Genomic DNA, 25507 nt, shown 5'->3' with positions numbered 1-25507 from the left:
AAGCTTTGTAGATGATGCTGAAAGCAGCGTGAGCCAGGAGGGATGTGGGAGGGATGTTGCTCCCCCACGTAAATCTATGTGAGGCAAAGGGCAAAGAATGAAAAGCTTTACTCAGGAGTTATCCTCAGACTTACTTCATCAGCTCTGGGTCTTCTTTATCATCCTTTGTCGGGGTGATCTTGATCCCACTTTTCTTGGCACGAGGGCAGCCTGACAGACTGTGGTTAAAAAGAGAAGAAAGGCCTGTCTCACTGGCAGAATCCCTGCCTTTGCTATTCCCCCACTTCAGTCATCTTTCCCTTGAATTTGGCACAGTGTTTTTGATCTCCCTCGTTTTGCAGCTTCACACCACGAGGAGAAGTCAGAAGAAAAAAAATAATAAAAAATTGAGGGAGATGGACAGTAATTAATGGTGTCTAGATAAGAAGATATCTGCTAACAGCCTGCAATATTTAATGGAATTGTTGAAACAGAAGGCTCAGATCTCTGCTATTAATGTTCTAAAGTGATAATAGAAATCATAAATAGGTAGCAATATTAACAGGAACATTGCATCAGCTAAAATCTGACCCTTTGTCTTTTATTCTGTTGAAAGGAGCTTCTAATCAGATGCTGGAAACATCAGAAAAAAAAAGAGAAGTCAGATTAAAGAGATGAAAATAGGCTTCAGTTGTCAGTAACATTAATGTTTTATTCAGAACTTTACAACTCTGCCCACTGCAGGGGAAAGAAGAAAAAAAAAAAAAAAAAAAAAAAAAAAAAAAAAAAAAAAAAAAAAAAAAAAAAAAAAAAAAAAGAAAAGCAACACAGAAAGAGGCTTCAGAGAAAATAATTTAAGGGAGATCTTACCTTCTATGCGATGCATAATTTCCTGTTATGTGACCAGAGCCATCACAACCAGGAGTAGGGCACCTGCGGAGGCAAGGGAGGCTCAGATTAGCCCAGGGGGGCAAGCAAGGGGTCGACACTCTGTGACAACTCATTTCAAAGAGAAATCTTGGGCACTGTCAACCCACAGGCAGGTTTTCTCCTTCCTGCCCCTTCTCCCTCTGTGAGAACAAGGTCTGGTCTGTAACATCCGCAGCACCACAGTCAGCGCTTCGCTGCGTGATGTGGCGTTGGAGAGGAACATCGGAGGCAAGAGCTTGGGCTGTTGGGAGCACAGCAAGCGGCTGCTCTCCAGGAGGGACACAGGTCCCAGCCTCTGTCCCCACCCTCAGGAAGGGGACAGCTCAGGAGCTGATAATGAGCTAAAAAAACCCCTCCAGGACAGTGTCTGTCATCTTGAGGAAGCCATGAGGAGGCAGCAGGTGCCATCCAGGGCCAGCAGGGTGGATGCAAGCATAGACAAGGGACGAGGAAAAATAGCCTGGACAAGGGGGGACCAGCAGGGCCACCACCAAGATGGCCTCAGGTGAGGTCTGGGTGACTTGGGGGGTGGGGGTGGTTAATCTCAGTGGGGGAAAATGGATAGCCCGTTGCAGGAGGGTACTCAAAGTGCGATACCAACCAATGCTTCTGATGGAAAAAGATGAAGGAATGGGAGGAAAAAGGCTAGGTTAACCCTGGGTTCTCTTCTTCCCCAACACTCTAGGCTGGGTGTTGCAGGGTGACAGCACCTGGTGGACCTCGGGCTGGGGATCACCAGGTCACCACACACAGTGCACCAGCAGCTGTTGGTGCTTCGGTGCAGAATTTGCCCCTCGGTCCTCAGCTGCTGCCCTTACAAAGGAACCTCGGAAGATGCACCCGTGGTCCTGAGTTTGAAGGTGAGCACCCAGAGCTTTGGGATGATGGCACTGAAAGCAAAGCCTGGAGAAGGGTCCTGTGACCACCCAAAACTGCCCAAAGGCTGGCGGGGGCTGCGAGCCCGCCGAGCGGCAGCGAAGACAATGGCACGAGTTAAGCACCGCAGGGTTTGGGGCTCAGAGCAAGGGCGGTGAGGGGATGTGAAGTACCGCGAGCACAAAGATCTCTTCCGAATGTGCTGTAGGTGACGCGGCGGACGTAAAAGTTGTCATGGGGACAAGGAAGAGAGGCGAGGAGTGTTCGCAGAGGATGTGCACGCCAGCCTGCCAATTAGCCAGGGCTTTTTCAGTCAAGTGATTAGGACCGGGGGAGGGGTGGGAAGAGGAGGAAATCCACGGTGCTGCCGCAGGATGAGGGGGGAGATGCTCAGTTGCTCCTTCTGACCAAAGCTCAGGGCACATCCACGAGCTTGCAGAGTGCCCATTCTCCTCGGGGAAGGGCTTTGCTGTGTCCCGCCTTCCTCAATCCCTATTTTTAAAGCCACCAGTGCCTGGTTTGGACCGCTGGCAGGTACCTGCCCCAGAGCAGGGACTGATGTGTGTCCAGGACATGCCAGTGGTGTACGGGCAGCCCCTGAGGTCAGTGCCCTTGGGAAAGGCAATATACTTTCTCAAAGGTTGCCCAGGGAGGAGGTGGATGCCCCGTCCCTGGAAGCGTCCAAGGCCAGATTGGACAGGGCTCTGAGCAGTCTGATTTAGTTGAAGATGGCCTTTAAAGGTCCCTTCCACCCCAAACTATTCTGTGGTTCTGTGCTGGTGCCTGGCCTGGCCAATGGTATAGTTGGGGTGCTCTGGCCTCTGACAGTCAGTAGAGCAGTGATTTCCACAAATCTCTTTTGTCTGGCAGCTTGGAAAACAGCCTCTCAAAAAGTCCTCTTTTTTTGACCAGAAAATATCAGAATTCTCCCCTTTGCACAAGCTCAGAGGGAGAGTTTGGCATTTAGAGGTCACTGAATAGTCTCTGTTGGCAAAAAAAAATTGTCACCTCACCTCAGATCAGGATGTGCATCCTGATCCCAGAAGGGTGTCAGGGAGATAAGTCAGGACCAAAGCTCAGCCTGCTCAGATGCAGGAAAACATAAATGCACAGAGATCCAGACCAGTTAGAGCGGTGATACATCCAGCAGAACCTCAACAAGGGTGCAAATGTTTCAACTCATTTAGAAATTACAGGTTTGGGAGATGACAGTGACATTTCCCTGCTATAAGTAGAAAGCAAAACTATTTCTTTGTTGTTCTAGCTTCAGGGTGGGAGGAAATTATGAAAACACTAACACCAAACTCTTTCTGCCTTTCAGGACTTTCAAAGAGAGGAGAGAAGTAATTTGATTTTTATTTTTAATTATCTGGAGACAAATCATACCCACAGAGACCTTTTATTGCATGTTCCAGCCTGGAGCTGTTTTTTTTATATCAGGGATATTAACCCCTGAAACAGAATTTATAATAGAAGCACTGACATGGTCTTATCTGGAGCTGTGAAAAGCTATGACTGTGCAATCTGTAACATCTCCAAATCCTCTTCTCTTCCTCCCTCCTCTGCTCCCATCCTCACCAGGACACAGGAAAAAAAAAAAAGTATTTGAGAAAACATATTAACAAGATTTTTTTTTCTTTTTTTGTGTCCAAAAGTCTGTTTTATGCAGTATTTTGGTAAAAAGCACTCACACTGGATGCCTGAGGGGAGCAGAGGATCCTGCACAGCAAAGCTGGGGGCAGTGTTCGATCTCAGGTACAACCTCATTTGCTTTTTGTCTGGTCCTTACTGGAAATGGGCACTGTTCCTGAGAGCTTTCAGTATCTTTAACACTAATTTTCTGATCACTTGGCTATTCTTTAGGGCTGTTGGAGAAACACCAGTTCAGGAAGATTCTCTGAAGAGGTTCTTTCAAAATGTATATAGCCTATAATGCATGATTAAGAGTACTTAGCACTAATCATGCCAGTCCTTTCCATCCACCAGCATATTCTAATAATATCAACTAATCCTGCCACTTTTTCCACCTCTGTGATGAGGAGCAGGCATTGAACAAACACTTTTCCTGGTACCAGCACCCACGTGGGAGGTGGGGCACAGAGCAGTCCCAGAGCCACGCTGCCCTCCAGGCCATCAGAGAGGGATTTGGGACTTTATCAATCACCTTTGTGACCCCTGACTCACCTATGGCTTCAAAAAATCCTTGACTGCATTCAGGACAAAGCACATTTTAGTTCCCAGAATTAAAGCGTGAGGCTTTCTCCAGGTTTTGGATTATTTGAGATGTACAGAAATGTTACATGAAAAAGGTTATGGCCCAAACCAGGGAACAAGAGCTTGGGAAAAGAAAATAGCATGTCTTGATGCCCAGAGGAAACCTGCCAGGCACTCAGGTTACTCTAATCACTGCCATGAGCCCCCCTCCCCAAAATAAGCCTTCCTTCATGCCATTGCCTCTTCATCGTGGCAGCTGGAAGCTGGACTCCACCAGAGCTCCTTGCAGGCAGATTTTGATCAGCTCTTTGGAAGGAGAAGGGAGGGGATGGAAAAGCGAAAGCAGAGCAATAGGAGTGGGGGCAGGAAGGGAGAAGAGAGAAAAAAGGGTGGAAATAAAGAAAAAAAAGGAGTTCCAAGTTGAGCGCAAACATACTTGAGGTCAGCAGAGTGGGCAGCCATGAGGTTTCTGAGGCTCTTGTCAGCAAGAGGACAACCAGAAAGGCTGAAAGAGAAGAGATGGAATATCTGGATAAGCAAAAAAAAAAAAAAAAAAAAAAAGGAAAAAGGAAAAGAAAAAAAGGGCTAGGGAATGGGGAGGGAGAGGGGCAACAGAAAGGGAGAGGAAACAGGACTAAACTATCCACATGGTCAAAAAATATACTAAAAGAATAAAAAAAGTTGTCTTTAGAGGTCAAACCACGAAAAAAAGGTCAACCCACCTGCGGTGAGAGGCATAGTTTCCCGTTATGTGTCCACTGCCGTCACAGCCTGGGGTTGGGCAACTGGGCAACAACAACAACAAGAGGGATCATAAATGTGGGAAAGGAATGGATTCTACAAGAGCCCCAGATGGGCAAAGCCAGCTGAGCCCCCGCGGGGTCTATGAGGTGGGTCTCGGTGTGTGTTTGTATGTTTGCATGGATAGAAACCAGACATTTCCCCTTCAGCTCCCTTTCCCCCCTTCTTTGTTGCCAAAAAATCCCAAGGATCCTGTTAGAAAAAATTTTAAAATTGGAAAAAAAGGTGCAGTAAATGAGAAGGAAGTGTTTAAAATCCTTGGTTGCTTGGAGTGCTTGGTGGCAGTGGGGGACTGACAGCAGCCTGCTGGGTGGCATGACCTGACAGGTATGAACACCCCTGGCTGGTGCTGCCAGGTTGGATGATTCCTGCAATACTGAAGCTCTGGCTGCAGGAATCATCTGGTTTAGATCTCAGAGCTGAATAAGGTGCTTCAGAGTTCAGCTTTCTGGAACGATTTGTTTTTTTTTTTTTTTCTCCCAGCCCTTTTAGCTGTGAAGAAAAGCTTGAAGACAATTTTCACTGCAGAGAGGGAACGAAAGTAGCCTCTGACTATGTGCTTGGAGGCTCCAAACAGAGGGCAGGAAGGAGCTGCTGCATCCCACCCCCTACCTTCACCGACTGTACCTCCCAGCCATCCCTCTTTGCTGCCTTCTCTGTGAATTGTACTTGCATGGGCGATGGAAAAAGATGCTCTCCCATCTCCATGTCCAGAGAATAAAATCCAGTTTGTGCATGAGCAGCAAGTCTCTGGCACAGTCATGCCCTCCTGCCCCAAGACAAGGGTGTATGAGCAAGCAGGGATGTCCTGGGACACTGCAGGGATACCTTGGGACAGCCTGGCCCAGCAGGTTGAGGCTTGGAGGCACCTATTCCCTGCTCATCCCTCATCAGCACGGATGTGGTGATGTTCAAGCAGCAGGGATGTCTGGTTGTGTGGTTCCCACTCGTGTGCCAACAGGAGGGCAATGGGAAGATACAGGTGAGGAGCACCTTCCATGCCATCTGTGCCTGGAAGTGGTGCAAGAGCTACATCCAGACACAGAGCATCAGACACAGCAGGTGAGTCTGCTCTTGAGTTAACTACAGCTCATTCATCACAGTCTTTGTATCAGAAAGGATGCTAAACTGGGAGGGAAGCCTCAGCACTGCCCATGACACCATTTATTTATTCCAGGGCTGTTTCCATTCAGGAAATTTCTGCACCATCACAATAAAATTAAAGCACAGGAAGACTTCAGAGCTCTACCTCAGAAATTGCTATTCAAGGTGCTGCTGGGTTTTAAAAAAGCCTTTAGAGTTTTGGATGAGGGCAGCTGGTCTGTGCTTTGCTCATTTAGAGAAGATGCTGCTGCTTCTCTGCCCCCACAGATCTCCTCCCTGCCCGTCTGCTCCCTCAGCCTCCTGCCTGCAGAAGCCAAATAATGAGTGAGATGTATAAGGTCAGGAAAACAGTGCCCAACAGCTCTACCCTGTTTAACATACAGGGGGGTCAGAGGCACAGGAAAGCAGCCAAGAACAGCTGGGATGCCTGGGAGGGGAGACCTCCCCACCACAACCTCCAGTATGATCCCGACGTGCCATCAGGTCAGAGAGAGGTCCAAGCTGCCATATTTGGATCAGACTCTTAAACATTAACCATTTCTGTGGGAATCAGCGTGGATGCAGAGCAATACTCCATCTAATAGCACAGATCTGGGTCTGTGCTTCCACCCACCCGATGAATAGGCAGATGTGAGCTGGATCAGGGTCTCTCTCCAATGTCAAAATACAGCCTGACAGCAATTTTGTGACCCTGGAGTATCACGGTGCTGGGACCCTCTGCTCTAAGCCAGCAAATCCTGTCTTCTCAGTGAGACATCTCGTGGTTCAACACCCCCATCAAGAAGGTGCTGAGATCCCTTGAGTGCTCTTGGCTCCGCAGCATCACCCAGTGCCCTAGAACAAAGGGTCAGGAGATTGGGCAGGTTCCTTCACTGTGCCAGAAACACTCTTGCAGGAAACACCAAAGAAAAGAAAGGGGTTTTCCTCAACCCTGTCCATGAATCCTGAGAGCACCAAGCTCCCTAATAGGTTCTTTTTATCACTGAAGAGTAAGGCCATATAGGAAGGTATTTTGCCTCATTGACCAGCTGTTGTATGAGTGTGGGGTTTCTTCTGAGCTTTCATTTGAACCACTCAGATGAGCTAAGGCAAACCACAGTAAGAAAGGAAGTACAGTTCTTATTTTTAAAATTATTTACTAACAAATTTTGTCTCCCACCAGCCTGGCTGTGCTAGGTACATATTTAGTAGATTTTGGAGGAAGAGACAAGAAGGAGGACTTACGTGAGCAGCTCTTTCTTGATGTCCTTGGAGAGGAATTTCAGCTTGAAGTTGGTTAAAGTAACTTCCCCTGGGTATTTTCGCTCTTCAAAGTTTTCCTCTGACACTTCTTGCTCATCAGCTTCCGAGGAGGCAAAAGAGTGAGCGGCAGGTTCTGACTGCAAGAAAAGATCCAGGAACAGTGGTTGTAGTGGTGGTCATTGCTGCTGAATTGTGGTGGGAAAGGATCCCATCTTCATCCCAGCTGAGAGTGAAGCACTGCCAACACTCCTGAGCCCTCTGAAAGCACCTTACAGTACCCAAAACAGAGATCCTTCCTTCCCAGTGATACCTGATAGTACTGACAAAGCCAGAAATGTTTCTTCCCTAGGCTCAAAGGGCAAACTAGGTGTGGAGAGGGTGAAAGGAACAGGACAACTGTGCAAGCAGACATGGCATTCAATCGCCCATGAGGGAGATTCAAGCATGAAGAGTCACTTCTCACCTCTTCTGGCTCCTCTTCCCGCTGACGGTTTGGTTTAGTGTAGTCGATGGGCCCATCCCATTCGTCCTGGCGGGAGGTCTGGCTGGACTGGGGGGAGGTCATGGTGCTGCTCGTGGCACTGGTGCTGTTTTGGCGCTGCGACACGTCTGGAGACTTCATGCTGGGACTGCTGCTGCAGCTGCTGCTGCTGGGAAAGGTGCTCTCCCGTTTGCGGTGTTTGTTCATACTCAAGTCCAGAGTCCCATTTTCATCCACCTCAATGTCCATGGACTGAAAGGTTGGAAACATGCCCCATGTTAGCAGCTGCCAGCGACTCCCTGTGGAGATCTTGCCCCCATTTGTCTTTTGCAGTGCAGAGGGCAGGCTTTCATGTCCCGTCCTCTCTACAACCATGGTTAAGGAACCGAATTAAAAGGGATGTTCTTTCCTAAATATTTCAGGAAGGCGTCATGAAAATGCACCCCATGTGGCATTTTGACCCACTTGAATAACACAGGTATCTAGTGCCCCTTAAGATGCCCCATGGGATCCAAAACATCTTCCCAAGGCTTGGGGTGCTCCATAGGACTTCTGGAAAACCTGTGTTCCCCTGAAAAATAGCTGGAAATCAGTCTGGATGCATCTGGGGATTCTCAAGTGGCATCAGATAGAGATCAGTGAGTAACTTAAACCAGCTCTGAGAATCACAGAATCGTTTGGGTTGGAAAAACCCTCTAAAGTCATCAAGTCCAAACGTTCACCCAGCACGGCCAAGGACACACCAAACCATGTCCCCAGGTGCCACATCTACATGTGGCACTTAAATCCCTCCAGGGATGGTGACTTCACCGCTGCCATGGACAGTCTGTTCCGGGGCTTGACCACCGCTCTAGTGAATAAATTTTTCCTAATGTCCAGTCTAAACCTGAGACTTGGCTTGGCAACGCTGCTCGTCTCCCACGGGTAATTTGAACCACAGCGCACCTCCGTAGCACACCAAGAGCCAAGATCAACCTCCTCCAAGCTGCATCACTCAAAACCAGGGGCTAAAGGGTGATTTGTGGCGAGTGCCTGCATTCCCTCTACATGTAAAAACTAAAATGGGAGGAAGGGCAAACCAAGGTATTCCTCCCACCCCGGACTTCAAGTCTGGCCCCTGGGCAGTGGTGCCCTGGCACGTGCACCCACCTTGCTGGGGGCCTCTTGCTGCTTGGTGCTGAGATTCTCGGGCATCTCCCAGCAGCGGGTGGAGAGGTTGAGGATGGCAGTGGCAGCCATGTGCGCAGCCTCAGCGTCGTGGGAGTAGTCGAAGCCTGTGGAGGAAGATGAAGTGCTCTTCACGTAACTGCTGGAGGGGCTGTGGCTGGGGGAAGAGGCCTTTGGAAAAGGTTTGGCTGGAATAAAAAGAGAAGGAACAACACAAGGCTCATGTGTAACCGGCATGGGCAGCAGCGAGAGGTTAAGTTGGTTTGACACAGCTAATATATTCACAGTTCCTGGGGTTATTCCCAATCCAGGGGCTGGTTTGTTGCCTGAGACATGCAACAGGAGAAATGCTGGCTGCAGCTTGTGCAATGGTCTCTTAGTGTGAAAAGTTAATTCCTTAACTGACTCTGCCATCAATACCCAAAACACAAGTGCTTTTCTTCATTAGAGCTCCTCCTCGGTTTAAGAAGCTAAAGGAGAAGGCCTTGAGAAGCTTCCTGGCTCTTTTTTTATTGTCCTCTGTGTGTCCACAACTTATCTGCAGAGCTGCCTTACGAGGACATCTCTAGTAGCACGCTTGAAAACTTAAAATTTAAAAAATTACATTATTAGAAAAACTACGGTCATAAAATATGAGCTTCCAAAGATAACACCGGTGAAATATGGATTTCCTGACAGCTGACATATCATTTAAATATGCCTGAATAACTGGATTTATTATACAGCTGCCACTCTGTTACTGTATGTCACAGCAGTGCCAACCTGGAAATGCAATTTCTCTTCACACCCTGTGAAATGAAAGCGAGTATTTCTCAGGGGGAATGCACAATAAATCTTTCCCTAATAATAAATAATGATTTCCTACTAATAAAACTTGAACCTGGTCCCATTTAGAGGGGGCTTGACCCACACAGGGTCCCTCTAAGTCAGCTGTTTCAGTGGGTGCAATCAGAGGATCAGCTGATTTAGAACAGTCACAGGATTGCATTCTGAATCAATTACCAAAATCTTCAAATTCTGAATTCATTCTACTATGCCCTTTCTGGGGGAAACCATCCCCCCTTTAGTGGGAGTCTCACCCAGGGAAGACTCCTAAGCTTTGGCCTGATGATGGCAAAGCAAAGACAACCTCTGTTGATGCAGCCATGGAGCAAAGTGATTTCATTACCCCCATTATGAACTTGTAATATAAGGCACTATAAAATACTAATCTTCCCCAGCACCGCTTTCTTCCTCGTTGCGTGTGTATATAATGCATATTGACATTAATGGGAGTTATGCACACACATGCAGGGGAATATAAATCCCTCTGGATGAAGATCTCTTTAAAATAAGTTCTCAGTGAAAGGAGCAGATTTCCCTGCTATGATTGGCAATCATATTCATCCTGTCGCTTTGATTAACTCATTGGAGGTTTGCCCAAGTGGTTATTCTTGTGTCTGGCTGCTTGTTTTCCTGTCCGGTTTAATCCACGTCTTTGTGGCGGGGTGTGGGTATCCGCCCGCCCAACCTGACAGCATCCAGGATCGGGAGATGCCAATTTCAATTTCACACCGTAGGCTCAGCCATGCTTTTCCATTTCGTAAGTATTTCTACCACTAATAGACTCGCAATCAGCAAATTAGTGAAATAAGTGATGAGAAAAAATAGAAAGGATTATCCTAGTGGGTCTGCTGGAATTATTTTTGTCAGTACAATTACCCTGAAAATTCTTTGCTAATATTGCAAATAACACAATCTATTCAACGAGAGAATCACTTGTGCTGGGAAACAAATTACTTTTCCATCAGCCCTAACCCAGGATGACAGTGGCAGTTGTGCTCTCTGGCCTCCATCCAATTTCATTGTCTGATCCTGTACAGATTTAGTACTGTAATAAAGGGTGCTCCCATTGTAGTGCAACAACCAGGATGCTTTCAAGTACGAGCACTTTTTTAGAGAGCAGCTGCATCAGGATTAAACAGGATTGTGGAAGTGGGATTAGCCAGACAGAAAGCCCTCTTGAGGCTGCTGACTTCTGCAAACTGGGCTTCTAAATCTCTTTTTTTTTTTTTTTTTTCCCCTCCTTAAAAAGATATCTTCAGGTGCATGGCTGGTGTCAAAGGGAAGGGGGAGGTTTAACACATTTACAATAGTCTGCCCCTCTATTCAGCGTCTCTCCTGTCCCCAGCAGCCCATCCCCTCAGGGTCTATTTATCCATTTTCACCCACAGTGTTATAACCAGAGCAAGAGCCTCAGAATAGAGCAGAAGTGGGTGGCTACAACAGGAGAAAGCTGGAAGATAGAGGTGGATGATCGATAGATAGCAGAGCTGGAGAGCAGAGCACAGCAGGAAACAAATGGGTGGAATGGGTCATATATAAGATGGAAGAGAAGAAAACCGTAATCCATTTAGCAAGATGAGGAAAGACAGATCAATAGATACGAGCTGCTGAGCAATGGGGACCAACTGAGGACAGCTGTGTAACTTCTCCCACCTCGAGACATCACTCAGATTAATGTTCACACCACAGTTCTTCCAAAAGCTGAAGCCAAAGCAACTCTCCTCCAAGTAAAGCTTTACCAGCGGCCATGGGCTCCTCTCACCATCAGAGGTGCCCACCTTGGGACCCCGCTCAGCTTCCCCGTCCCAAAAGGGATTCAGCAGTTCATCCCCAAGCCTCTCCCACCACCCCAAAGCCACAGTCCCAAGAGCCTCACAACATGCTGACAAAGGCAGAAAACGCAGAAACCCAGCCCATCCCTGCTCCCAACTTACATTTAAAGGCTTTAGGTGAGGTTTCGCTAGTCTGAATCTTTGGGGCAAGCATGCGTTTGCCAAAAACCTGAGCATCAAAACTTGCATAATCGAAGGTGACCTTGGAGTACTTCTCCAGCTCCTTGGCCAGGTTGGCCCGGGGGGTTGCTGGGACCATGTTGGGCCGGTAGCTTCCGTACTGAGGGATCTCCAGTTGCTTCACAAAGCACATAGGCCTGAGGATGAAACAATGAGCAGCAATTATTTCTCTTTTCCTTGGCGAGATGACTGCTGGGAGGGGACCAGAGGCAATGGGGATGTGTAGCTGCACCTTGTTCCTGACAGCTTCCTGGGCGTGAGGAGGCAGCCACAGCCCTTGTGCTCTCCCTCAGCAGGTCTGCATCTGGTTTGGATCTCTTTGATTCCATTTTTGTTTTTTTCATCCTTTTTTACCTTTTTTTTCCATCTTTTTTTAAGCGAAACATCGAGGTGTCAGACTCATCAAAACAACGTTCCTGCCAGCTGCTGCGGCATGGCAGCATTTTCCAACACAGCACAGGAATGGGTACAACTCACTCACATGGGACCCACGACTCAGGGTGGCACACAAAGGCCTGAGGACCCCAGTGCAGCTCCACTCCCCTCTGCAGGTTTGTTGCAGACACACCAGGGCCTCTCCCCTGCCTGCAGTCCCTCCTGGAGACCCGCTTCGGCGGGGCTGCCTATCATGAATCAATTTGTCTTGCATATAAATTGTATATAAATGGCCTATTGTTATTCTCCTTCCCGTGACCTCTTTCCACCAGTGAGTCCTCGGAGCGGGAGCTCCTTGGAGCATGGACCGTCCTCGTGATGCACTCAGAGCTCTCTGCGCCCAGCGCAGGCTCCGCTGCAAATAAATAAGTAATCGCCCTAAATGGCCTTTCCAAAGCACAGAGCGCTGGTGCACCAGGGTGCTCAGCAGTCCTGGGGAGCAAATAAATAAATTAATCAGGGCTCGATGCCTTTGTGGGAGTGCTGCTCGGGGCTCGCACTGTGGTTTTTATCCTGCTCTCGCTGCAAAATAACTAACCATATTACAATCCATCTGTAGCCTCATGAATCACATCAGCTACAGAAGCCAGCATCTATCAGGGACATCCTTAATGTGAGGCAGCCCTTTCTCCCGGGAAGATAGAGATGGGCGAAATATCAAAATAAATGTGATGGGTTTGGAAACGAGTGGCAGGTTCTTCTCCGCTGAACCGTGCGGGCTGAGGAAGAAAAGCAGGTGGACTTACATGCAACTGCCATGGAGTGATTTGTATGTAGCCTAAATCTCCTCCTCCCCCTCCCTGAGTCCACCCTACTTATAATGCTAATATAATAGCCATCACTGGCTGGCAGTTTGTGCTGCAGAGCAATCGGCACAAGTGCCTTCTGCTGCACTGGTAAAACCCTTTGGCCTGTAGCCTCAGCATTAATTGATGCTACAGAAGCAATTCATTGTCCTCAATGCTCTCCCTGGGACCATCAATTAAATACCTCCCCACCTTGGCGAGACCTATGATCGTAATAACAGGGCTCAGCAGTATCAAGATACAGCTGGAGGGAGCCGTGGCGGCTGCTCCTGGGAGCGTGGCCTGGCAGGGAGGGCTGGGGCAGGGCAGGGACGAGGTGCTGGGTTTTACTGTCCTGCTTACCTGAGTATTCGGTCAGAATTGGAGCTGGTCTTCGAAGGATCACCAGGCTGGGTTTGTTGCTTTTCGTGTGATTTGGCTAATTTTTCAGCAGCAGCAATGGGGCACCCAGATAAACTGTGGGAGTTGGGTTTGGGTTGTTTTTGGAGGTTTTTTTGAAAGAAGATAAAAAAAAAAAGAGAAAAGGAAACCAAGCATGAGGAATGAGCATCAAACCCTGCGTTTCAGGGACACAGAGCTACACTAAGCCCATGAGAAACATGTTTGCTTCTTCCACAATAAATAATGAGACAAACTCACCTTGCACCTGCAGCCACATTAACAAAGAATCATGAATTGTAGAAAAGTTTGGCTTGGAAAGGATCTTGGAGCTCACCTAGTTCCAACCCCTGGCCATGGGCAGGGACACCTTCCACTAGACCAGGTTGCTCCAGGCCCTGTCCAACCTGACCTTAGACACTTCCAGGGATGGGGCAGCCACAGCTTCTCTGGGCAAACCTGTACCAGGGCCTCCCCACCCTAACAGGGAAGAATTTCTTCCTAATATCCGATCTAACCCCGTGCTCTGGCAGGGGGAAGCCATTCCCTCTTGTCCTGTCACTGTGCCCTTGTAAGAAGAAGCCAAAGCCGGTACCTCCTGTGCGTGTTGCGGTTGCTGTTGACGTGACCCTGTCCTGTGCAGCCTGGGGTGGGGCATTTCAACACGTTCTCGTGCATCGCCAAGACTTCAGAGCAAGAAGGGGAAGGGGAGAGGGGAAGGGAAACAAAAACAACTTAATAAAAATCAGAGAGAAGAAAAAAAAAAAAAAAAGACAAAATCATCAAGTCTTGTACGCTGGTTTCCTAGAAATCAGGCAACGTGAAATGCCGTAATTAGAATTTGCAGGGGGAAAAAAAAGATTTACAAGCCAGCAGCGTTCAGGTCAGCACTAGATTAGCATCTCTGCACACAGTCTGGGCTTTCTCCTCATTTACTGATTGCAATCCAGTTTCTCCCATCTAGCCCCTCCTGCCCACCCATGTTTTGCAACCAGTTCTCCCCATTTCAGGTAGTTTTAAGTGACTGAAGTTGTATCTCTGCTTTTATCCTTAGGACGGGTCTTTGTTAGGTTTTTTTTTTTTTTAATTTTAATCTTCAGGATTATTGCTTCCTGCAGCGCTGACCTTAGAAGTAAAGGAAATAATTCGATCTGCAAGCTTTTGTAAAGCACACAGCTTGTGTTAGTTGTTTATTAGTATTTTTTCTTGCATTCCAGCCTGTGAAAATAGCTGTACTTTCCCCTTGTTTCCTGCAAGTTCTGTGTTTATGGCAGGTCTGCAACCTTTGAAATTACTGATAAGGAAGGGCTCCTTTTTTTTTTTTTTCCTATTATGCCATTATCATAAACATACAACCTTGATTTTTATGTATCTGTGCAGGGAAAGCTATTTAGGATGCTGGTAGAGAGGCAGAAATAAAATATCTCTCTATGCATATACAAAAATCTGCTATGATGAAGAGAAATATTTTCTGTAGAACAGGTGAATCTTGCTATAGCACCTTGTGAATTTTGCAGTGATGAGAGCACAGAAGGAGACTCAGCTATCCTGTACATCCTGAATGGCTCCTCTCCTTTCCTGCACGTCAACACGTTTGGACGGCAGGGAAGAACTGTATCCCCTTCTTCCCGACATGACATCCCTTATAGGGAAAAATATGTGACTTTCAGTGTAAAGATGGGCACTGCTTAACACACCTCTGGAGGTGAGCAGGCGTTTTTAAAGCCCCTCTTTGATTTTCGGAGAAGGGACCTCGTTCTCCACAGGATGGTGCTAAAAATCTTTAAGAAGGGCAGGACTTCAAAGCAAATCTCCACCCTGTTTCCTGTGAGTAGCAATAACACTTTGGTGGATAGCAGCACCCAGCATCGACTTGGAAAAGCACCATCCCCTCCCAAAAACTGTTATACTCCAAGGAATAACATCAGCTTGTGCTAGAGACTCAGCCATAAAACTTCCCCCATTTTGGGAGTTTATTCAGAGAGCTTTGAGGCAGCGCTACCCATGAGGTGTGAAATTCCTGCTAGGAAATAAGGTCACAGGCTGATTTAAGCAGCCCTTGTTATCCCACCGTGTACTCACTCTCGGGGGGGATCCTGTCTTTGTGCGGGCAGCCCGAGAGGCTGCGATGGTGAGGGTAGAGCCCCGTGACGTGGCCGGTCCCATCACAGCCGGGAGTCGGACATTTGATTTCTCGCTTCTCGGGTCTCGAAGGATCTAAGGATTGTGGGGAAAGGGCGGTGGGGGAGCAGGTTAGTGGATTTGGAGGGCAAGAGGTGGAAAGGGGACAAAAAACTGCTGAGGGTGCTTCCCCACCGCTTTTGCAGCCAAACAGGGAGAAACCTTCGGGTTTGAAGGTTGGTTTTTCTTTTCCTGAAGGTGGAATTTTAACACAGGAGGTTTCAAAAATTTTAATTGGTAAAGTAATTTGAGGAACAAACCCAGTTTGGAGCATGGAGCAGCTCATAGGCAGCCAGCTCAGTGCCAGAGGATGCCAAAGCCCCTACCCCTCGTGTTCCTGTGGCCAGAGTCCTACCACTACTTAAAAACCCTCTTGGATTTTAAACCAGCCCTACAGCTCAGACTCAGATTTTCAAGGCCAATGGACAATTTAGCCAAGCAATTCCTCTGCTGAGAGGAAGGATGGTGTAGGGCACATCATTCTGTGCATTCACTGTTGACCTCTCGGATGTCCCCATCCCTTTGGGCGTTGAGGGTTTGTGGCTAAATTTCCCCAGTGGGCTGTGAGCTCCCCCCACCATCAGCCTAGTTATCAGAGGGTGCTGAGCAGACAAGTTCATCTCTTTTGCTGGGAAAGGAAGGAGAGGCTTGTCCCTGTACCTTTGCCGTAGTAGCTCTTTCGGATGCTGTCCAGTGGTTTGCTCTGTTTGTCATCCACCTGGAAGTGCTTCACGTGTTCTCCCGGCAGCCGGCTGGGCTCCCGCACGATTTTCACCTGCTCGGCTTTCAGCGCGATGGCTTGTTCCAGCAGCCCCAGGTTCCCCCTCGTCATCATGTCATACATCTCCGACTCGTCGGTCACGGCGGATTTCTGGGACCGGGCATCGTCGTCCTTGTCGTCGTCTGACCGGACCTCCACGATGACCGAGTACTCGGGTTTCGGGCTGAACTGCCCTTCACAGTGGCTTTTCTGTGTGTCCTGAGACGTGTGAGGAGCTTCTTCGCAGATCACTTCAGGAGCCATCTCCTCCTCCTCTTCATCCTCGTCTTCTTCCTCTTCTTCCTCCTCCTCGTCATCCTCCTCCTCCTCTTCCTCCTCATCGTCATCCTCCTCTTCCTCCTCCTCATCCTCCTCCTCTGCCTCAGCCTTTTCCAGTTTACAGGACTCCTCGCAGGCGGCATCGTCCCTGTGCTCTGGGCACAACTCGCTGCTGCGCTCGCTGGTGACCTCGATGACCTCCTCCGCATCCTCCGTCTGGATGATGATCTCCTTGTCGCACTCCTCTTCCACCAGCTCCTCTCCCGCATCCTCGTGGACCAAATGCACAACGTTGGACGGCGGTTTGGACACCTGCAGCTCCGCCTCGGGCAGCTGCCCCTCGATGGCGAGGGTTTCCTCCGCTATTTGGCCCAGGTTCAGCAGGGAGTTGGCGATTATTTCTTGGTAGCTGCTGTAGTTGGCCTTGCTGGGCCCAGACGTACTTGATGCTGTGTTTTGTCCATAATGGGTTGATTTTGCTGGGCTTCTCTCTGAGGGGGTTGGGGGGAAAGAAGGAATAGAAAGAAAAAAGGGAGAAGGAAAGAAAGAAAGAAAGAAAGAAAAGAAAAAAAAAAAAAGGAGGAAAATAAGAAAGGGGGGAAAAGAAGCAAGGGAACAAAACAGAGGAGAAAAGAGGAAAGGGGAGAAGAGAGGAAAGAGGGAATGAGAGGAAAGGGGGAAAGAGGAAAGGGGGGAAAAAAGGGGAAAAAGGAAAGGAGGAAATGAAAGTAATTATGTAAGCTCATAAACATTTCTTTTTTGTATTTAAACTTACCTGAAACCAGAGCCTGGTAGCTCTACCCCTGGAGCAGCCTCATTTTATTGCATTTGAGGATGGCAGGTAGGAAGGGGATTTCCACATAGAAGCTCTCATGTGGTTCAGATTCACCATGTTCCCAGCTCTTCCTACCCTCTCATACCCCCACTCCTATCAGCAGCCATCTCTTCCCCCTGCTCCCAGTGTTCCCCAGACCAGGGCTTCAAAACAGTGAGCAAGACAGTGTCAGGCCCCTGGCTGAAGACCCATCTCCTTTGCAGGTCACTCCTCCTCAGCCAGGGTCATGACTCCTGCTGAGCCCCTCACAGCACCAATGTGGGACCCCTGCTGCCTTCCCCGCTACCATCTGAGCCACGCAGCAAGTTCCTCTCTGCTTTCCATGTGTCTTTCCTCAGGGAGCATCCCTGGTGGAAAAGCTCTCATTTTTAAGACACTGGAGACAATCAGTGCGTGTCCCCTCTCAGCTTAAGCAGAGCTTTGCTTTGTTGCTTCCACCCAGTGCCATAATTGAAGGACCCATCCTGTACATAATTCAGAGGAGCTATAACTCCTGGTTGTTAACACTCCCTGCCCTTTCCTCATCTGCAGAACACAGCTCTGCAATCAATAATGATAAAGCACCTTCTGCCTGCTCGGGGCTGCGGGTCTCCTCCTGCTCCATTGCCTCCGCCTCATCCTCCTCCAGCATCCCCTCCGACTCATCGGAGCCAGACTCCTCCTTCGCCTCGGCCTCCTCGCTGCCGTCGCTGTCGACGTTGTAGCCTTCATCCAAGGCCAGCTTGAGCGGATGGGATTTCCTCTTCGACACCAGATGTTCGGCCTCCGCATCCTGAAGTTTCCTCTTCTTTGCCAGAGGACAACTTTGTAAACTGCAGGTGGGACCAAGGAGCAGAGAGAAGGCATTGCCAGGTGAGAAAGGCCTGGCTACCTCATCCCAGCTGGTTAGGCAAAGGCAAGTGGGACAAATGCACAAATAGTACCAAAAAAAACCATCCAGCAGCCCAGATTTTTAGCTGTTTTAGCCCTCTGTGGCCAGATCTACTCTCAGACCATGACTTTGTGCAACTACATCAACTTTTTTTCAGAAAGGAGCATGGATGCTGGGATGCAGCTTCCTTGCAGTTGTTGTCCAGGGAGCAGCAGGACCATCATCTCACAACCCCAGTGTTGGTGGGGACCATGAAACCAGGCAGGGGGTGCAGAACTGGCCCCTGGGGCGTGTCCACCAGCTGCTGCAATTTCACCATTATAGGGTGATGATAACCATCAGTTAAGGCTGGCATGGCCTCAAAGGCAGACTGTGTCCTTATTTCCCCTCCCCATCCATAGAGACACTAAGCAGACCAAAACCTCTGCCTGTCAACAGCTTCCACCAACCCCTGGCACCTGAGTCAGGTACTTCTGCCAAGTTCTAGGGCCTGTAGGAAGGCTGCTGTCAGCCTGGAGAGACAGACCTCCCCAGGACCCCTTAGGGACTGAGGGAGAGACAGAAACCAGCTCTCTAGTGGGCAGACTTGGGACAGACGAGTCGGGTTGCTGCTCTAAATCAAATTTTCTCCAGTGAGCCTCTGTGTTTGGGTTTCTTGCTCACATTTTTCCACTCCACTACCTCCAGTGCAGCCTCACCTTCTGTGTCTCGCATACTTCCCACGGATGTGTCCTGAGCCGTTACAGCCTGGGGTTGGACAGCTTGAGAGGGAAACAAGCAAACATCAAGAACAGCAACAGGACTTGGGGAATTACTCTTTAATTAGAAGTCTATAAACTATGGTCAGTTAAACAGGTCCTGAGCCCCAGGAACAAAATAACCACAAACGGGAAGATAATTTCCCTCAAATGGTTCAACTTGCCCCTTTGAATTCCAAGGGAGAAGGGCAGGAGACGAGCCTTGCAGTTTGCTAAAAATTAACGAAATTACTCACCCTATTTAATTAGATGAACGGGTTCACTATAGTTTTATGAGTATGTTTAATTAAAGATTTGCGTGTGTAAGAGCAAGATTTTAAAGGCAGACAGCTACTGCGCTCTGCCTCCCTGCTGCCACTCCAGTTTTCCTTTTCTCAGGAGGAAAACATGAGTTTTTTTCTTTATTTGGTGGCTTATCAGGGAACTGGAGTTCCTTAGCGCAAGAAATGGGTGGTTTTTAGAAAAGATTTTTGCCAGAGCACTTTGGGTGAAGATCACCAGGACCAAAACCCTCAAAAGCACCTCATAGCCCCGCTTTTAGAGGGATGGATGGGATTTAGGTGACCAGACCTCCCAAATCCCTGCATTTTTTTTTCCCTGCTGCTCTGCAGAAGAGGATGAGTTAAAGGCTTGCAGGGAGCTCTGAGCCAGCCACACTCTCAGCCACTGCTGCCTTCGCTTGAGCATCCCTCGGCACGGGACCACGCACCTTCCCTGCAGGGGTAATTAGTCCCAGCTTCAGGAGCTGTAAGGGCTCCAGATAAGAAGCATTAAAGCAAACATTTTCTGGCAAAACCAGATTATGGCATTGATTATAGGACGCCCAAGTGACTTGCCTGCTGTCTGAGGAATTCTGGAGTCGTGTGGGATTAATAACCTCATTTAGCACTGTATCACCCTCAGCCCAGGAAGTTGGAAGCACTAATGAAATCGCTTGATGACAGTGCAAAGGGAGAAGGCATCACCAGCCCAGAGGGGATCTGGCCAGCCTGTTATTCTTGGAGTAAAAGACACGGGACAACATTAAATAGTACCAAGTGCCAAGTCAGGCTTTAGGGACTCAGAATTTCTGCTCTCAGCAGAGTGCTCAGCCCTTGCAAAAAGCTGAGGACATGGAAAGTCTGACTGCACTAATGGGTGCAGCAGCTCTGGGGGCACTGGTGGGTTATTAATGGTTCAACTCACCAGAATACAAGTCAGATTGCTGTGTTCAAAGAATATAATTCAAGCCAAAACCAGGACAGAAAAGGGCTGCTGAACTGCCAGGAGAGTGGGAATCCTTCCTCCAGGGAGAGCAGCTTGATGTAGGTTAGCAAAGCTAATGCTGAGAGGGCAAATGGTGGCAGCACATCCACTAAGGGGACACAGCTTTCTGGGCGAGTGGAAGCTGCACCTCCTGGCTCCTCCAAGACAAGTGCCCCCTTCCTGCTGTCCCCTTTGCTTGTGGCCTGGTTTAAAGCATCCTCCAATGCCATCACTTGAGGGACGGGTCCCAGCTCTTTTGGCATCCACACACAGCCCAAGCCCCACCTCACACAGGGTCTGGCCTGGCAGTGAGGTGTCCCTTTCTCCAGCAGAACATTTCAGGTCAGACAGAAAAAGATCTCATCCCACTAACATGTGCCAGCGGAATAGGGAGCTCCCCACTTTGCTGCTCATGATCTAAAAGGCTATTTAATTTTAATTGCCCTCAGTCCTGACTGAGGCTGCTCTGTCCTGAGCAGCCCCAGACACACTTCCAGTGACTGCACACCAAGAGACAGAGCAGTGTTTATGTCGCCAGTGACTTGCCTGAAAAAGACCTTATTCAGTGGGAAACAAGAACAGCTCTGATGAAGATGTTACAGGCTTTTATAAGTTTTCCTGTATCAATTAAAGCTGATTAGCCCCCCCACACACCCCATTTTTGATGTGGTGAAATGAAGCCTTGCAATAAAAAGCGTGTAGGAAAGAGCCAAGTGGTTCAGCATCGAGGTTTGCCAAAGCAGGTGTTGATTTGGGATGTTTCTGGCTTCAGTGTGTTAATTTAACGCCTTTAAAAAGCACCAGCACAGAGGTGATGCTCGACATGCTCTGGGCCAGGCTTTCCCTCCCCACTCTCCTTTGGGGAGGTTTCGTGTATTTTGGCAGGAGTCCCAAAAGGGGAAAGGAGCTTCGAGGTCTATTAGAGCTGCTCTCCATCTCTCAAGAGCCACCACACCGACCAGCTCTCCCCCTCTCTCCAGCCTTCATCTGCTTGACAAAAGGGCTTCTTATTGTTATGCAGACGATGCCCTGCTTCCAATTAGTCGATTAATCGTCCAGTTATTCAGGCAATTAGGTGACAGCTGCAGAGATGGCTTTGTGGAGCACTCTGTCCTGCCCCTTAGATATGTCACCTGCTCCAATTACCACCTCCACTCAAGTGTTCAGCAATAAAAGTTGGAGAAGGGGCATGCCCACCGCTCGCTCCTCCCGGCTCTCCAGAGTAATAGGAGAGTGGAGGAGCAGAAATGCTCTGAAATTGGGTTGGTTAAAGTCCAATTACTCTTTGACACACATGGCTTTCTAAGGAAGGCTGCTAGGAGAGGCAGCCCCTGCTATTAGTGCCTGTCCAGGTTAAAGACTCCTACCTCCTGCAAAAGCCCTTGTGGAAGGTTTAACGGGGGCTTAGAGGTGGGGGAGGCTGTAATATCTATTAAGAAGCTCTGTAGGGCTGCAGAGGCTCCGCTCCTGCTCTTTTGGCTGCTGCTGTTGGCAAGCCAGCACTGCTAAATGAGTGACCACAGGACCTCGGTGACTGAACAGGGGACGTGGGGCCAAAGGAGGAGCATCTGGCACGAGAAATGATGTGACATGATATTGTCTGGGGAGGGAATAAGAGGTTGTAAAATATGTGGAAAAGAAAGTGTGGTTAGTTGGTTAGTAGGACGCTGTCCCTAATGTGACCCTTTCCAGAGCTCCTGTTTTCATCCCTTTAAACCTTGTGATTCCTGACATGTTTTGTCAAGTGGTACCCTGAGGACCTGGACACAACAAGGTGTAAATAAGCCAATATAAGCCCTCCCAACAAGATCTCCACCCCGCTAATCCCACAGGTTTGCCCCCCCCACATGGGTTCCCAAGCTGAGGGGCTTATCCCAAGCCAGTCCCACCATGTGCCCCCCACCCCACACCACCGCCGAGGAGGAGCAGGGTCCTTACCTCACCTCCTGGCCGATGAGCTCCGTGGGCACTGGGAGAAGGGGCAGATGCAGAAATGGAAACAAACACGTGGTCAAATACACAACAGGAGTGCCCAACCCCACCCTCCAGGGCATCCCCCTTCTCGGGGAGGAAACTCTCCTGCCTGCAGCTGCCTTTCTATTGCCTCCTCGGGCATCCCATTCAGGACAGAAAGGGAAAATCTATCCTGCTGTCATTTACTGCACGCCAGCCTGTAGTAAATCATAATCCTGTCCTGTAAATCCTCATACCTGTGCTTGTTTTCAAGCACGTGAGTGCACGTTTGCAGCATCAGGGACTACCTCTCTTCTCTGAATACAGATGACTTTGAAGTTGCTGGAGCTAGACTGACATGCATGTAACTCAAACAAGTTTAAGTAAAGACCGAGTTTTCTCATGCCTTCTTCTCTGTGTTTGCCCTTAAAATCTGCTCATCAATTTCTTTTTCCACAGTTTGCAACTGTTTTGCTGCAATGGCCACATTCACTTCTAAAACACCATTTTTCTTATCCTCTTGTCACACTGGACTGAGCCCCTATCAGTGCTCAGATATATAGTAGGGGGTGTGTTACTTGGGTTTTAGGATATTCAACAGTTTGTAAGGGTGTTAGGAATTATTCCCCACTTGTGAATAAGAGGGCTTCTCACTGTTCACAATAACTATATTCAATAACTTCACATCATCATAGCTGAAATCTTACATCCAGTCAGGAATCCAAATAGTCAGGAGGAAAAAAATCCCTCAACACAAGTCTAAATTCGCCCAGGCTAAAAACCATAACACGTTTGCTCAATTTGTTTGAGCTAATTGGGTTTCCTGGGATCCAGCTCCCAGTGGGATGACTCACAAGCTTCAACAAACTGGAGGCAGTGGCAAGTCCCAGGGTGTACACAATAAATTACCTTTTCACATGGAGAAACCCAGATTCAAGTGTGGGGAAGGCAGGGTGTGAGAAAATAAATAGGATCAGGGGGCTCTCATTTGCAACCTGAGCGAGCACCTTTGTGTATGTGTAACAAAGCAGTGAAATCCAAATATCCAAGCTCAGTTCAGCACAACTGGCAGCATCTGGGTTTGGGTTTTGTTTTTTTTTTTTTTTTAAAAGATGCAAACGCTGTGAAGAGCAAGGTGAGGACAAAGGAAGGTGGGTCCAGCCCAAACTGTAGGATGAAGCTGCAGTCCCTGCAGCCATCACACCTTTCCAGCCTTATTCACTTCTCACTTCCAGCCACCTTCGTCATCTGTCAAATCCACAACCCCAAAAAGGAACCAAAATCAAGAGGCTGGTCTGTAACCATCACACATGGATGTGGGACCACCTGAGGCGACACCCCGGGCTCTGCATCAGAGCACCTCGCCTTCTCTTGAAGAGAAAGCACGCAGAGACCTGCGCTTATTTTTCTTTCCTTCCTTTTTTTTTTTTTTTTTTTTTTTTAAATCAGAAAATAAACAGCAATCAAGCTTTGCATTAACCAGTCGTTTGTCCTCCCATCCCTGCCGGGGGATGGCCTGTTTGCTTCTCCAACATGAGCTACTTCTGCCAGGCTCTCTCAGATGTGCGACTTCAAAGCCGCTGGCAGAGTGAGCATGATGAAAGCCCCGGGAGCTGATCTGAAGCTCCAGTGATTGCCATCCCCTACAGCAAAGCATGCACAGGGGCTTTTTTTTTTTTTTTTTAATTTTCTTGTTATTTTCCTCTTTCTGACTGTAGAGGATGAGGGTTAAATATCATAAGGACCTAAAAAAGGTTTGTGGTTGGGAGTTCCGCAGGATTTTTAGAAAAGTTTAAGTGGTGTTGGGGAGTGGGGGGCAGTGAGCATTACTTGGGGAGTTAAAGCCTAGACCTGAAAAATCAAAGCCTATTTGGAACAAGGAAAGTGCAGGGAGCTCAGGAGCTGTGGTGTTGTGGGATAACCAGCTGCTCACCTCTGACAGACTTGGATCGCGTGCGTGCTCTCTTATCGTCATTTTCTAAACTCATCTGCAATGGAAAGAAAAGAATCACTGCTGAAAGATAGCAAGAAAATTATCATTAAAGAACAATCTTTCATGTGGTTATTGCTTTGTGTAAATACTTCAGCAGCAGGGAAAGCTTTCCTGTGTTTTTGAGATGGAGGTTTCTTGCTTTCATGCAATTGTTCAACACACAGTGCCCAAACTTAGCAAGTTTAAATTAATTTCCACATCCCAGGACACAGAAAGCACCCTCTGCTTCCTGGGTACCACAGAGGGACAAATATCCAGATGTGATGGTCTGTGATGGAGAATGGCTGTGCCTGAGAATGCACTTATTAAGGGCAGAGCTAGTTTCTCTGGGTTTACACCACAGAAGTGCTGTGAGCATCCCAGTGCAATGCCAGCATGTATTCAGAAATCTCTGAATATGTGTCCAAGATGATCTCCTGCCTGAAAAGGGCAACTTTTCACAAGTGCCCTAAAGAACAACCTCTCCTCTCTTCTTAAATTTGCCACAAAGAGGACTGCATCTAAATGACACCCCCAACGTGGACATCAAACAGGAGGGTCTGCGGGGAACACGAGCATGAATAAGTAACACTGGGGACTTCAAAGTGCTTGATATTAATTAAACATCACCACATACCACAAGGTAGCAGAAGGCTGAAGTGCAGCCACCTCTGAGGTGCAGCACCCAAGCCCTGGTGTCAGAGAGGCTTTGAAATCAGGCAGTGCCTGGAGGTGAGAGCAGGAAAGCAGGGACCTCCAAGGCATGGCAGAAAGACATAGCTGGAATAATATAAATGGGATTTCATTAAAGTTGTCAACAGAGGTGCTGAAGTGGTCAAAGGGCTGTTTTACATCTTGCCCTCGACACAGATGCTCTCTCTGCAGGCAGGAATGTTTGGCAGCAAATGCCAAGGGGAAACAGCAGGACTGGAATGTGAGCAGGGACAGGGATCACAGCCTGATAGGCTGGGGATAAGAAAACTTGGGTTTTACTGCTGTATTACCACGTGGGACACTTCCTCCTCAGACAACCGAAGGAAAGGGAAAAGCGGGGGAAAGGACCATTTACAAGTGGGATTTGATGTAATAAAAACAAATTCACTTTAGAACATCCTCTACAAGACCCAGTTAGAGAAGAATCCAACCAGCTCCTGGGCCATCCCCAAATGAGGAGGTGCCAGGCCAACCCTCTAACACCCCTGAGAGAGCAGGGACACCAGCAGCTGCTCCTCCTGGTCAAGGGGCAGGAAGGGACATACATGCAGAGCACATGCTGCTCTGCTGGCAGTAGGGATGATGCAGGTATGATGTGCCACTGCATCCCCACATGCATCTTAAAACCTTTTCTTGGTGGATGGGCCAGGGATCCTCACCCTCAAAGGATTTACTGGCTCGATGCTTTC

General features: G+C 48.4%; 1 protein-coding gene across 1 annotated transcript in view; it reads right to left on the bottom strand.

Moving 5' to 3' along the window:
* The window catches only part of MYT1 (myelin transcription factor 1), a 71816-nt gene that overhangs the window by 12093 nt on the left and 34216 nt on the right, over positions 1–25507 (bottom strand). Inside the window, exons 3-18 of the mRNA XM_027881560.1 lie at positions 24066–24120; positions 22118–22148; positions 18875–18937; positions 17870–18117; positions 16092–16961; positions 15333–15467; positions 13846–13936; positions 13215–13328; positions 11554–11768; positions 8777–8901; positions 7610–7879; positions 7129–7283; positions 4722–4784; positions 4436–4504; positions 850–912; positions 135–218 (exon numbers count right to left, since the gene is read on the bottom strand). Of these exons, the coding sequence (XP_027737361.1) occupies positions 135–218; positions 850–912; positions 4436–4504; positions 4722–4784; positions 7129–7283; positions 7610–7879; positions 8777–8901; positions 11554–11768; positions 13215–13328; positions 13846–13936; positions 15333–15467; positions 16092–16961; positions 17870–18117; positions 18875–18937; positions 22118–22148; positions 24066–24120 (2651 nt within the window). The remainder of the gene's footprint in view (positions 1–134; positions 219–849; positions 913–4435; positions 4505–4721; positions 4785–7128; positions 7284–7609; positions 7880–8776; positions 8902–11553; positions 11769–13214; positions 13329–13845; positions 13937–15332; positions 15468–16091; positions 16962–17869; positions 18118–18874; positions 18938–22117; positions 22149–24065; positions 24121–25507) is intronic.

Source organism: Empidonax traillii, unplaced genomic scaffold, assembly GCF_003031625.1.
Source record: "Empidonax traillii isolate 1590-97213 ecotype Southwest subspecies unplaced genomic scaffold, ASM303162v1 scaffold91:size2966241, whole genome shotgun sequence".
Classification (NCBI taxonomy): domain Eukaryota; kingdom Metazoa; phylum Chordata; class Aves; order Passeriformes; family Tyrannidae; genus Empidonax; species Empidonax traillii.
This window is presented reverse-complemented; position numbering and strand designations above follow the sequence as displayed.